The sequence below is a fragment of the Equus quagga genome, chromosome 8, assembly GCF_021613505.1.
Source record: "Equus quagga isolate Etosha38 chromosome 8, UCLA_HA_Equagga_1.0, whole genome shotgun sequence".
NCBI classification, from domain to species: domain Eukaryota; kingdom Metazoa; phylum Chordata; class Mammalia; order Perissodactyla; family Equidae; genus Equus; species Equus quagga.
This window is the reverse complement of record NC_060274.1, coordinates 50456821-50470552: the sequence shown is the minus strand read 5'-3', so window position 1 is coordinate 50470552 and position 13732 is coordinate 50456821. Positions and strand designations below refer to the sequence as shown.

The 13732-nt window shown below is 41.4% G+C and overlaps 1 protein-coding gene across 4 annotated transcripts in view; it reads right to left on the bottom strand.

Moving 5' to 3' along the window:
• EGFR (epidermal growth factor receptor) overlaps positions 1 to 13732 on the bottom strand; it is a 194219-nt gene that overhangs the window by 49639 nt on the left and 130848 nt on the right. For all 4 annotated transcript variants that reach the window (XM_046670665.1, XM_046670667.1, XM_046670668.1 and 1 more), the window contains exons 5-11: positions 9331 to 9399; positions 8331 to 8449; positions 6759 to 6900; positions 5085 to 5201; positions 1354 to 1480; positions 1182 to 1255; positions 217 to 307 (exon numbers count right to left, since the gene is read on the bottom strand). In XM_046670665.1, the coding sequence (XP_046526621.1) occupies positions 217 to 307; positions 1182 to 1255; positions 1354 to 1480; positions 5085 to 5201; positions 6759 to 6900; positions 8331 to 8449; positions 9331 to 9399 (739 nt within the window). The remainder of the gene's footprint in view (positions 1 to 216; positions 308 to 1181; positions 1256 to 1353; positions 1481 to 5084; positions 5202 to 6758; positions 6901 to 8330; positions 8450 to 9330; positions 9400 to 13732) is intronic.

Sequence of the window (13732 nt, the reverse complement as noted above, 5' to 3'; positions counted from 1 at the left end):
ACCAAGACTGTGCTGACGTTAATTTCCTCATTTTGATACTTGCTCCAGGCTCATGTAAGACGTTAACATTAGGTGAAGCTGTGTGAAGGATATAGGGAATTCTCTGCAATGTCTTTGCAACATTTCCGTAAGCCTAATTTCAAACTCTCGTTAAGTCTTATTTCAAAATAAAAAAATAAGAAAGGATCTACCAGGCTGGGGCTGGGGTCAACTTACTGCTGCTTGGTTCTGCCACGTATGATTTCCAGGTTCTCGAAAGCATGGAGGTCAGTCCTGTTTTCTGGCCAGGCCTGAATCAGCAAAAACCCTACAAAGCAGAAGGAAGGTTCAGACACATACCGCTTAGGAAATTCCTTTTTTGTATGAGACATTATTAAAGGATTCTCAAGAGACTATAGTAGGAGAAGAAAAGGTGAACGTTTGGTTTGACTCTTGTTATCACCTTCACTGAGTGTATACACGTGTGCAGATGCAAGCCAAGGCACGATTCTACCCTGGGCATTCCGTCTCTCCCCTGGAATTCCTATTCCCTGCTGCGTCTCTCCCACTGCCCAACTTTCACCCAACAGGCTGTCCCCGTGGTGCTGCGGCCCTGAGAGCCTTGCTGGGCTACGTATCTGACGACCCCAAGAGCTCCTGCTCTTGATGATAGTGGCCATGTATTGAGCTGTTATTATATACAAGGAAATTTATGCATTTTCCTTATTTAATTTCAATCCTCAAAACAATATTGTTATTTAGGTCTCATTATGCCCTTTTTAGGGATGAGGGAAGTGGAGCTCTGATGGAAGGAAGGACCCAAGGCCTGCTGGTGGCTGAGCAGGGATGTGAAATCTAGTCTACAAGGCTTGAGAGCCCATGCTGTTCCCTTACCATTATGCCCTTCTCTCTCTACCCACCAAAGTCGCTGGGCCATCAAGACATTGCCCTCAGCTGAGAGACGAGGGATTAAACATGTTCACGTGAAGTCATGGATGACCAGAGTCTTTTCTTAGAGTGTTCACCCCTTGCATGCGGTGGAAATTGCATTTTTGAAAAATATCAAGGAATTAATTAGTCATTAATGGTAGAATTTCAGAATAAAGGTTTTTATCCTGAGGGAGAAGGAAATACATCTAAAAGTTCTCTCTATAAAACTCCAATTTCTCCTTTATGTTCATATAAAACGTTGCAGCACACACCTGTTATCTCCTTCACCGTTTGTAAAATATCCAGCTCCTTGGGATCCAGAGGCGGGGTCCGTGTGAAGGAGTCACTGAAACAAGTACAGGATGATTATTGATTCACAGTCTCTACCACTGAACAAGGCAGATTTTATTTTTCTCTACACCAGTAACTTAATCTATTACTTACCCCCTAAATGCTACCGGCAGGATATGAAGATCTCCACTGATCGAGGTACAATTTTTGAAGTGTTTAATATTGGTAGCATTTATGGAAAGTGTGTCTTTAAATTCACCAATTCCTATTCCATTACAAACTGTAAAAATAAGGGAAATGTTTATTCAATTCACATTTGCTGAATTAGGAATAGCTAGGGTTTCACAAGCAGAGGGGAGCAGGAAGTGAACTGTAGCCATGAGAACCATCACTGCCATGCCATCATTCATTCACTCAACAAACATCAATGGAGGGGCTGCTAGGTACCAGGGACCATGGTGGGGTTTGGAGTTACAGTGGTTAGAGAAGGAGATGCTGTTGCTGTTTTTCCCCTCCCTGGGCTGGCATTCTCCTCCTCATTATTTCCCACTTGGACCAGAATCTAATTGTTCTTAACAACTCTTACTTCCTCTCCACAGCAGTGCAGTCCACTTGCTGCTGTCAGTACTGCTTCTATGCATGGGCTCATCAGGTATCCCCCTGACTAAACCTTCAATGCCTTTCCATTGCCCTAACCTGAATGGCAGCTTTGTCTTCTATCTTAAAGAAACAATACACATAGATTTTTTCTTTTTGAAAGAGTGAGATGAATTAATTTAAGAAAATGTTGAAAACACAGAACAAAGAACACAATGACCAGCAATTCCACTATCTACCTTTAATACTTCAGAAAATTTCCTTCCGGCTATCCTCCATGGTTATGTCACATAAGCTATGCAGTTGGTATTTTGTTTTTTTCACTTATTATGCTGTGAACATTCATCATATCATTGAAACTATTCACAAACATGATTTCTAAAGGCTGGCTGATCATAGGAAATACTGTAATAACTTTTATCAGATAAACTGCTTTTATTTCAGTGTTTAGTTGAACCAAACGCTTTGACCTGTGTCTTATTGCCACACCAATCTAAAATGCCTTTTTCCACACTCTGAGCCCATTTAGTAATTTACATCCACTCCCGAATCTCCATCTCAAATGCCATCGCTACCCTAAAGCCCATTTATCTGTTGCAGCTCTCCCTCTAAAATTCACAGTGCAATTTTTGGTACCTATCTTCCAGACTTTATCTTTACTTTGAAGGATAGTCACTGAAAATTTCATTGTTCAGGTATAGGTCCTATGCTGATCTCCACAAGACTTCCTGGTGACACAGTTACACCTTGCTACTCCATCATCCCCTCTGTGCTCCGCTCTGTTAGGAGTCCCTTGTTGCTTGCAAAGAAACCTCTGGCTGCCAACTGGCTGCTGAGCCCATCCCACCAACCACTGGATCCCCATGCTTCCCTGGGCCACATCTAACCCATGTGGGTTGTGGAATTCAATGGCCAGGCTTGTTTGGGATTCCAAGGATCTGGCTGACAATAGAGAATGAGACGGCTTCAGCAAGACAAGCCCTGAGGCATTCACCTGCTATATGGGGACTCGCCATTTAATTATGGGTCTGGAAGAGAATTCCATGTGTTTGACGGAATATTCATTCTCTCTATGCTTGTGTGTGATGGTGGGATTACTTTAATTCCTAAATTTGGAAATAAATTATACATTCACCCTTAGAGACATCAGATTTGGAGAAGGTGTGGGCCATCAGCACACACATTTTCAGCCCTTTGTTTTCCTAGCACCTCCTCCCTTACCCAGTGGCATCGCCCTATACCCAAAGGGATCTGAGCTGGCCACTACTCCCAGGATATGAACTGGGACATATAGAAAAATAGAGCGTAAGGATTATGGGAGAATCAAAATGTTTGTTGAACAAAAAAAATATATAAAACAAAAACAATCTCTGATTTTGTAGATCCATTTGAGGATGCTAATAGTACGCTTCTCTCTATTCAGTGGCTTAACTCTTCTTTTTAACTTCCTCTGGGCCGGGCACCACTCCCAAGTTCTTATTTCCTTTCTTCCATGTCTCCTCTGCCAAGAGGCTTCCTGAAGCCTAAGGATACTCAGCTCTCAGGGCACTAACCAACCTCCCCACAGGAGTTACAAGACCAGGAAGATGCAGAGGTGGCCAGGTCTGGCCTGGGAAGGAGACTGCAAGAGCTTCAAATCTCAACTCTGCCATTCCCAACTGCTGGACCTTGGGCAAGTCATTTAGATTCTCTGTGTCTTAGAGTCCCCATCTGTAGAATGGAGATCATAACAGCACAGACCTCCCAGAGGGGTTGGGAGGATTCGATGACATGGAACACAAAGGCTGAGCCTGCCCATGAAAGAATGCACATGAAGTGTCTATGGGAGAAATCAGTTTTCATTGATCACGGACGGCTTCATAGGGAAGGTGGCATCTGAAGCGGATGTTCCAGGTAAGCAGCTATTCATTGAGGCGTTATTTATAACAGCAGCATGGTGGAAGCAATCTAAATGACCATATAAAGGGAGACAGGTTAAATGAATTTTGGTTCAGTCACACAGGGGAGTCACTTACAAAGAAGAATAAGGAAGATTCATATGGACTTATCTGGAATGACTTCCAGGATATACTAAGTTTAAGTAGCAAGGTACAAAGAGTGTAGATAGTATGTTTTGAGTAGAAGACGTAATCTGGACACAGGACATGCCAAAGGGACAGGAGCCAGCTGGAGAGGCTCTTCCCACCAGCCATATGTGAGATACCAAAATGAATAATGGCAGGAATGGATTACAATAAATTGAATATAAAAGGATTCTATGATTTCACACGTGTACTAAAAAAACTTTTTTTTAAAGAATGTCAACTAATAAAATGTAGAAGAAATGATAGAAACAGAAAATCACTTTTTTATAACCACCAAGAAATCTGAGGGACACTACCTGAAGTATATTATCAGATTTGTCATCATCAGTAATGGGATATACAGGCATCATGTGCTACCTGATGTGATACGAGAGGAAATCAACATGGCCTACGCAGCACTCCTGCCCAAAACACTCAACCCAAATCCAACCCTGAGGAAAAACAACCAGCAAAGGCAAATTGAGGAATATTCTGCAAAACATCTGCCCTGTACTCTTCACAACATCAGGTGATGGGAGACAAAAGAAAGAACGTAGGGGTGGGGAACTGAGAAACGTTCGTGATTAACGAAGAGTAAGGAGACAGGACATCTAAACAAATCCCACGATTCTTGATTGGCTTCTAGACTAAAAACTGGCTAAAAATGACTTATTGGGATAGTAGGAGGAAGTTTAACTTAAACTTAATACCAGAAAATAGTAGTGAGTGACGTGAAACTTGAGATGAGTGTGAAACTGTCTTTCATTACTTAGGAGAATGTCCCCATTTGTAGGAAAAGTATGCCGACATATGCAGGGGTAAAGTGTTATAATATCTGTAACCATCACGAAGTTCAGAAAAAAATACACACACGTATGGACACATACACGTATGCAGGCATATATAAACACAAACATGGAGAGCCTGAAAGCAGTGTGGAAGAATATTAAAAACTGATGAATTTATGTGAAAGGCGTATGGGTGTTCATTGTACTATTCTGGCAACATTTCTGGGTGTTTGAAAGATTTCATAATAAAAGATACAGTCAAGGCCAAGTAGGAATAAATTGGCATTCAGGATACACCAAGCACAAAGGCAGGAACAAATTTCGAGCTGAAAGACATTTACTCAAATCTCTTCTAAGTGTGATGCTGATGGGGCCCTGCGGGGGAGCTTCAGGACCAGAGGAAGAGCCTATCCCCACACCGAGCAGGCTCCCCTACCTTTGCGACAAGGCCCTTCACACTTTTTACATTTGCGGACTCCGTCTTCCTCCACCTCGTAGCTGTCAGAACTGCAGGCGCGGACACAGGAACCGTGGTCTGTCACCACATAGTTACCTGGGGGAGTGACAATAAAAGGAAGGTGGCGAAAGTGGCACCAGGTGTTTCTGGCTTTCCCACAATCATCTCGTGTCCTTCTATAACAGGGCTAATGAAAAGGGCCCATAGTCCTCTGCTTTTATTTATTTTAAGGACAAAGAGTAAAAGGCTGCAAACAGAAAAGGAATAGAGTTCAAGAGTTTTAGTAGTTTGCCAAACCATGATATGGAGAAATAAAGATATTTTATCACAGGCAGGAAACAGATGTGTTAAAGAGGAAAACATCGTGCACGCACACAAGTTTAAAACACCTCCACAGCTCATTTTTTTTTTTCTATCGGTTCTACTTCAGGACTTACGGTTAAAGCTTGAAAGCTTATTAAAAATATGTGAACCTAAACAAAGACTACTCTTCCACCGAAGCTGCTACATTTGAGGCTGCAGTTAATTCTTGCGGCTGGCATCTTGCCCTTCCATGGTCCTCTTGTTCTGACAATCTTCCCTTTGCTGGGGGTGGTAGAACCAACTGGTTCTGCATGAAGCCAGGCACATGGGTCATTTTCTCGGCCTCCCCTACCCCTTGAAGTAATTTGTTTGTGTTAATGTTAATACTTCTTCAAAAGCTCTGTGCGTTCCTGTTTTGGCTTCCCTAAGCAGATCCTCAAACATATTTACTGGACACTGGTCATTTTCTTCTGAGTCGTCTGCTTTTGTTGTCTTAGGCCCTAAGTGTTTTCTTGTGTATTTTAAAACTCTACCTCTTTCAAAGATTATACATGTCATAATCATGGCAAGTTTTTCTTTATCTTAGTTTTTCATATACCTTACAATGGCTTATTATTCCATTTATGTGCTATTTTTTCTGCACAGAATTAAAAAATTTCCATGTCCAAAAATCTGGTAGGGCAAATCTCTCCTTCATAATTGTTCTTAAATTTTTTTTCTTAATTACCCTCCTAGAAATCAAGATGGTTTCTAAAGCTCTTTAATTAGACAACTCTACACTTTCTCAATCAGGAAATAATTCATGTCACTATTTCCCTAAACACTACAGCCACCTGTAGAACGCAAACACAAATAAGCAAAACCCAAACCACTGAAACCAAACCAAGAACAAACCTTCTGCGGTACTCCCAAGAGGCACGGCTTTCACCAGAATTGTAACGGCCAAAGAAGGCAGGTCCTCCAGCGTGTTCTCTAATTTAGGACCATTGCTAATTGCTTGTGAAACAGCTCAATGGCCATGGGTTTGTGCCAATCAGACAATAGAATATTCTGGACTGCTACACTGGACCTCAGTTAAGAGGGCTGCACAACAGGCGAGTCTCTTGTCCTGGCCACCATGACACGAGAAACCCCACCGGGAAATAGAGTGGCAGCTGTCATCTCTTGCCTGCCGCAGCAGCCTGGCTCCTCACCTGTGCACCTGGACAGGCCCAGGGTCACCTGCCTGACAATGAGGCAGACACAGGCACTCAAAGACTACCCGAGACAGGGGACTCACAATTCCAGTGGAAGCCAAAACAGGAAATGGATGCCTGACAAATGAAAGTGTTTCCCATGTGATGAACTCACGGGGGCATTTCTTCACACAGGTGGCACCGAAGCTGTATTTTCCATCTGGGTTGACGTCCATCTGGTACGTGGTGGGGTTGTAAAGCATGAGTGGTGGGCAGGTGTCCTTGCACGTGGCTTCATCCCGGAATTTTCGGCAGACCTGTCACAGGAGGGACCACACGTGCTGGTCAGGCTGGGCAAGGACACTCAGCACTGTTTTGATTTCGTGCAGAAAGCTCGAGTTACAGTTTTTACTGTTCAGAAGTTCGATTATGGCAGAAAAATCTAGCAAAGTACTTTCAGTAGAGTCAGAAAGAGCTTTCTCTTAAAAGCATGTTTTTTCTTAAATATACTGTCATAGCTGTGATGACTTCTGGATTATGATGAGAGAAAAATACATTTCTTTATTAAATTACAAAATGACTAAGGAATTCACACACCAGAGTGGTAACTATATAGTGAAATTGTTTTTAATTCAATTTACATTGGGTCTCCCTCATAAAGAACACTTGAGGATACATTTTAGAACTTACTGCCAAACTGCAGAAAACTTTGACTAGGAAGGGTGCCATGCAAAGGGGACCAGATCAAATACAGTGGTGGCCCTAAGAATTGCACGTCATCTTTCCTCTCCAGCTACACATTAGAATCAGCCCAGACCACACAAGGCAAAATCCTTGGGGCCGGCTCCAGCCTCTGGACTTTAAAAATCTTCCTTTCCTTGAAATCAGTCTTTTGGATTCCACCTTAGGTGGGACTCCGTGTCTGGAGCCCATGAAGGTCTTATCATACTTGGCGCTGACTGACGTCTGCCAGTCCTGGTGACTCCAGGAGTCACGTCTGCCAGACTTGGTAACTCTAGGACTCAGGTCTGCCAGTCCTGGTATCTCTTGGACTTTCATCTGCCAGTCCTGGTGTCTCCAGGACTCAGGTCTCCGAGTTCTGGTGTCTCCAGGACTGTCATCTGCCAGTCCAGGAACAGGGACAAAAGTGAGTGCTTCAAGACTCCTTAGGGGGTGGGCAGGAGGCATCTGAGCCATGGTGGAAAGAGCAGAGGGACTGGGTCAGGAGATCCAAATGTAGTCCTAGCCATGACACTCAAGATCTGTGTGGCTCTGGATGGGTCTCTTAACATCTCTAAACATATACTGTAGGGCTCTTACAGTATCAACTCCCTAGGTTTGCAATGAAAATTAAGTGAAACAAGAAGGAGAATGACAATACTGCTGCTGGCCACAATAAACATTAATGACAAATAAAACATATTTCATAATGAGTTATGCTTATTCTATGCCCAGATCCTGGTTATGGATGCCACATGCACTGTGTCATTTAGACCACTTGACACTTAGGTACTTTATTATCCACCATTGTCAGATGAGGAAACTGAGGCATGGAGATGTCATGTAATTTGCCCGAGGTCATAAAGTAAGTGGTGAAGGCAGGACAATAAAAGATGGTTTGTAACTTGGCAAAGGGCAAAATCCATGTCTGCTACTACCAATGTTAATCGGCACACTTCTCCCACAGGAAGCCCCTCTAAATCCTGGGCCAGAGAAGCCCCACCGTGTTGAGCTTGGGTGGTCTTACCAGGCAGTCACTCTCCCGGGGCCCTGTGCAGCCGGCGGCACACTGGTTGTGGCAGCAGTCGCTGGGGGACCTGCCACGGCAGCGCCCTGAACACTGCTGGGCACAGATGGTCTTGGTCACTGAAAAGAGCAAAGGTCACCAGTGAGCTGAAGAGACAGGGAGGATAGAAAGGTCATTTCCCAGGGACCTTGCAGAGCACTTGCAAACAGTGGATGAAAAGTGAAGGAAAGGATGAATTTAGTGATTCTGTGGCTTGTTAAATTCCCCAAATGTTCTCATTCTGCCAAATTACACTGAACCATGACCTTTCTTTATTGCACCACCTTTTTTTTCTCTGATTTATTTTGAATTACTTAGGAGAACTAACCAGATAAAGTCTAGACTTTTAGGCCTGCTAAATAACTAAATACTAGTTAGAACTGAGTTTTTGGGTAATATAGAAAGCACACACAAATAACAAAAATGCCTGCCAGCAAGTAGTGTTTAAAAGGACATAACAGTCATGTCATACCTAATCTGAGGATAGATAGCCAGGTGTTAAGCTGACATGTCCCCAGATTCCTTGGCCATTCATGCTCCTAAACTAGGATTCCCGCAGAAAAACCCTCTTGAAAAAAGTTGCTTGTGCTTCTATGCAGCTGAGTACCAAAGAGAGGGGGGAAAAGGGAGAGAAAACAAGAAGAATATGGACTCAGGTAACACAGACAAGTCTTCCGTTCTCAGAAAAATCTGCCAAACATATTGTTCAGAGAGAATGGCTCATAGATGGGTGACTGACTTTCACTTATTTATGACAGGCTGAAATGTCAAAAATAGCCCACACTGGATTAACCACACGGAGGGAGATTTGCAAGACTGTCATTCACATCACTGCTGACATCTGGCCTCATGATCAAGGATACTTTTTGGAGTCTTCAAAGGGAAAACAAAATACAATCAGCTGAGTATAAGTGGGAGGAGGTTGCCACATATTTATCTGAAATTTTGCTCACTGACTTACATTTCTGGCAGTTCTCCTTTCCCACACCCCAACAGCTTCCATTGGGGCAGGCTGGATCACACTTTTGGCCTAAAATATAAAAGTAATAGTTAAATTCATATCACAGGGAAAGACAATGAGTGACAAGAAACTCATACCCTTCCTAAGTCTCTGAGCAAAGTGACGTTCTAGAAACGAGAAATAGCTTTCAAATTTCTCATTCCCTGTTTATTTGGCTGGTTGGTTTGTAAGACAACTTAAAAGACTCTTGTAGGAAAAAAAGATGAACCACGTACTGCTTCTATTTACATTTCAGCTGTGCAAACTGAGGCAGAGAGTAATTACTGACTTTTCACAGGCCATGAAAACTGGGATTTAGGTGAACGCAAGGGTCCAAACACCAAATTTGCTTAGGCTTGAAAGCCTAGCGTCTCCCACAACAATGTTAAGAGTGTTGGCACACCAGCCATCTCCCACAATAACGTTAAGAGTGTCTAATCTGGTGCACCCACTACATTCTTGCTATGTCCAGTCTTGAGTGACTGGGTGGTCAGTCACCCTGGGAGAGTTGGGGTCCTGTAAATAAAAAGCCCTGGGCTTCAAGTCAGAGACAGGCACAGGATGCTGCACAAAAAGTGAAATGTTCACAGTGTGTGCCAATTTATTGATTATCTAAAACCTCAGCTATTAATTTGCAAGCTACTGTCTGAAAATATTTGCAATTGGTAGATCAATGTTTGCAGTTTTTAGAAATGAGCAACTACAAATTACGGCTACAAAGGTTTTTAATCTCATTAGTTGTGTTTTGTTTTTATCAGCATTGAAAAATATGAAGACCAAAGTGTTCTATTTATATGTAGAGAACAGGTTGACCACCAAATTTGTTACAAAGAGATCAGCCATGCAAAGACATGTCTTTCATTGCAAAGACACAATAACTCAAAGGAGTTAATATGTGTCCCAAAGTCTCCCACAGTCAGGAAGAATTTATTCTCTGGGAGAATTTAGATTTCAAACAGAAGAGCTGATAATTTGTCACGTGATTGCTGAAGCAGGACACACCTTTAACAGGACTGACAATTCTTACAATAGCCCCCCAGGGAGGAGGGCATTAATGCAAGGCTGGTGATCCTTAGAATCATGAAAGACCATGAGGCTGAACCCTAGATGAACAGTGTGGGCTGTACGCTATGAAGACAGAGAGACAAAGACAGAGAGACACACAGAGAGAGAAACAGAGAGCAATAGTAACACATAGAAATGTTAGTGGTTGTGTCTGTGTAGTGATATGTTATTTTCACTTTTTACCTTCTACTTCCCCATATTTTTCAAATTTCTATTATAAGCATGTAATAGGTTTATAAAAAAAATATTTGAAATAAAAATGTTTAATGGAATCTTTCTGTAAAGAGGAAAACATTTGCCAACCAAGGAACTCAAGGTCTGCTTATAATTTTATTCTTAACCCTCTGTGACAAAAAAGAAATGCAGACACATTATATAAAATATGGATAATAGAAAAAAGCAAAAAAGAAGAAAGGATCCAGAGGTAATCAATACAGACATATAAGTGTATGTATAATTAAGAATTGATATCACACTGTACATTGTATCATAACTTAAATAAAAACCTAATAAAACATTATGACAATTTTCCCATGTCTTTAAGTATCCTTCTACCTAACATGATTTTTAATGGCAAGGCTGTACCATAATTTATTTAACCAATCTCTTATTTTTAGGTATATGTTTTTTCCAAAACTTATTATAAACAAGACTACAAGGAATATTTTTGTACAAAAATATTTTTTTACATTCCTTATGATTTTCACTCCCTAAAGGAATGAAAATATTTTCTTATTATTTCTAGATATGAAATTCAAGGGTGAGGTGTGTTCACTTTAAAGTTTCAATATATATTGCCAAAATTCTCTCCCTGCCCAGGTTTTATTAATTTATATTCCCACAAACAGAATATGTGAATTTTTGTTTCTCCACACCCTTGCTGATCCAGGTATCTAGGAATCAAAATGAACCCAAACTTTAGCAAAGGCAAAAATAATACTTTATTTTACTTTGACTTTTTCAATTACAGTAACAAATAACATTTTACTTTATTTCTTGGCCATCTTAGTGTGTGTGTGTGTGCGCTCATGTCCTTGGCCCATTTTTTTTATTGAAAGGTTCACCTTTTTCTTAGGATTTCTAAGACTACTTTTACAGTCATACAGCAAGAATATTAACTCTTTTCAAGGCAATCAGATGTTGTACAGTATTTTCCTGTTTGTTACTAACATTTTTTCACAAGGGAATTTTCTTTTATGGGATGTGACTTTGGCTTTTCTTCAACCTGATATTACAAATATTCATCTGTATGTTTCCTTCTAGCACTTACATATATATATGCAGTATTTTATTGTATATAATATGCATTTTGAATTAATATTGGTGTATGAAGAGGACTGTGGATTTATTTTAATTTCCTCTCAAGTAAACATACCCATTCTAACTTCAAATTCCAAGCTACATCAACAATAATGTAATGTTGGGCTACACGGGATAACCTTTCTAAATCTCAAACCCCTCATCCATAAAACACTTAAATCACCTTGTGAGATTTTTTGGGTAAAGAGTAAATGAGACAGGTTCTCAGAAGTCATTTGTGGCCTGAAAAGCCTGAGGCATGTGCGGGGCTTCTCTTTCCACAAGGAGAGTGTCAGGCTTCTGAACTTGTCACTGGTCACGTAACGAATACGGAAAATGCAGGTGGCAGGTGAACGGTGATTTGGGAATTTCCAATGTGACTACCTAACATCCTTAGTTCCTTTTTAAAAAAAAATCCTTTAGAGTTCTGTCACTTTGATATTTTTCCCCTAATAGTTAAATCATTCCAGAACAATTTATTGAATAATGAATTCTTCCCTTATTTGTCTGAAATGTCATTTCTTTATGGACATTTGATTTAGTTAGGCTTATTCTTATTGTCTTATTCTTACATGTCTACGGCTTATTCTTATATGTCTATTCTCAAACGAATATCATATTGGTTTATAGTTCATAGCTTTGTAATATTTGAATCTTGTTGTTGTATTAACCTGTCCACCATTCTCCTCTCCCAATACTTTCTTGCCAGATCTTTCTCACAGTTGCAGTGTCATGAGGGCTGGTATGCCTATTTAGGCTGCCTGATCTAGTCCGTGGCAAACCCATACAAGCCTCACAGCCTTTCCATGTCACTTCTTTTGTTATAGATGTGCACAATTTAACTTCCCCATTATCCATCAGATGGCTGAGGAAAGGCTAACCATGATCTCATGGACAATACAGAATTTTGCATTGTAAAATAAAGTTTTCAGCTTCTTGCAAACACAGCAGGTGCCATCCTGGGTATCTGCTGGAATAATATATTTGTAAAACAAAGGAGCTCAAGAGCCGTGTTCATTTTAACGATTTACATGGTTCATTTTGACGTCAATCACTTTGACGATTCACAATCGTCAAAAAGTGAAAGCAACGGAAGCACTCATCGATGGATGAATGGATATACAAAATGTGTATACATACACATGGAATATTATTCAGCCACATAAAGGAAGGAAATTCTGACACACACTACAACATGGATGATTCTTGAAAACATGTGGTAAGTGAAAGAAACCAGTCACAAAAGGACAAATGATTCCAATCATATGGGGCAGCTAGAGAAGTCAAATTCACACACACAGAAAGTAGAATGGTGGGTGCCAGGGGCTGGGGGAGGGGAAATGGGGAATTAGTGTCTAATGGGTGCAGAGTTTCAGTTTTGCAAGGTGAAAAGAGTTCTGGAGATGGATGGTGGCAATGGCTGCACAACAATGTGAATGTACTTAATATCACTGAATTATATGCTTAAAAATGGCTTAAGATGGCAAATTTTATGTTAAGGGTATTTCTACACAACCATCAATCAAATCAAATAAAAAACAAACAAAAAACAAAAGGGCTCTAGCTGATTATGAAGATCCATGTCAGCTCCAAATTAAGACCAAAAACCCCATGCAGTCACTGCACAGCTGTAGGGAAACAGAAGCAGGACATGGTGACAGCTCCTTATTTTAAAGGATTGAAAGACCAGGGAGACCAGGAGGGGATAAGCTAAGTGGAGCTCGGTAAATGTAAGCATGTGTCTTCAGAGTTTCCCACACTGTGCTGCCAACCGGGCAAGTGGTACAGCCCTGACCTCCAGCTGGCCCCCTGCCATCCTGTCCCTTGTGCGGGCTGCTTTACTGTTGAACGGGCAGGGACTAGGTCATGGGCGTAGGAAATATAGACAAACTCCATCCCCAAGTGCTCACCCAGTTTTGCTGGGGGACCATGTGGGAGTGCCTAGGCTGGTCAGCAGGAGGGGAGAGTTCAGGCCCAATGCTACTAGAGGGCCTGGGGC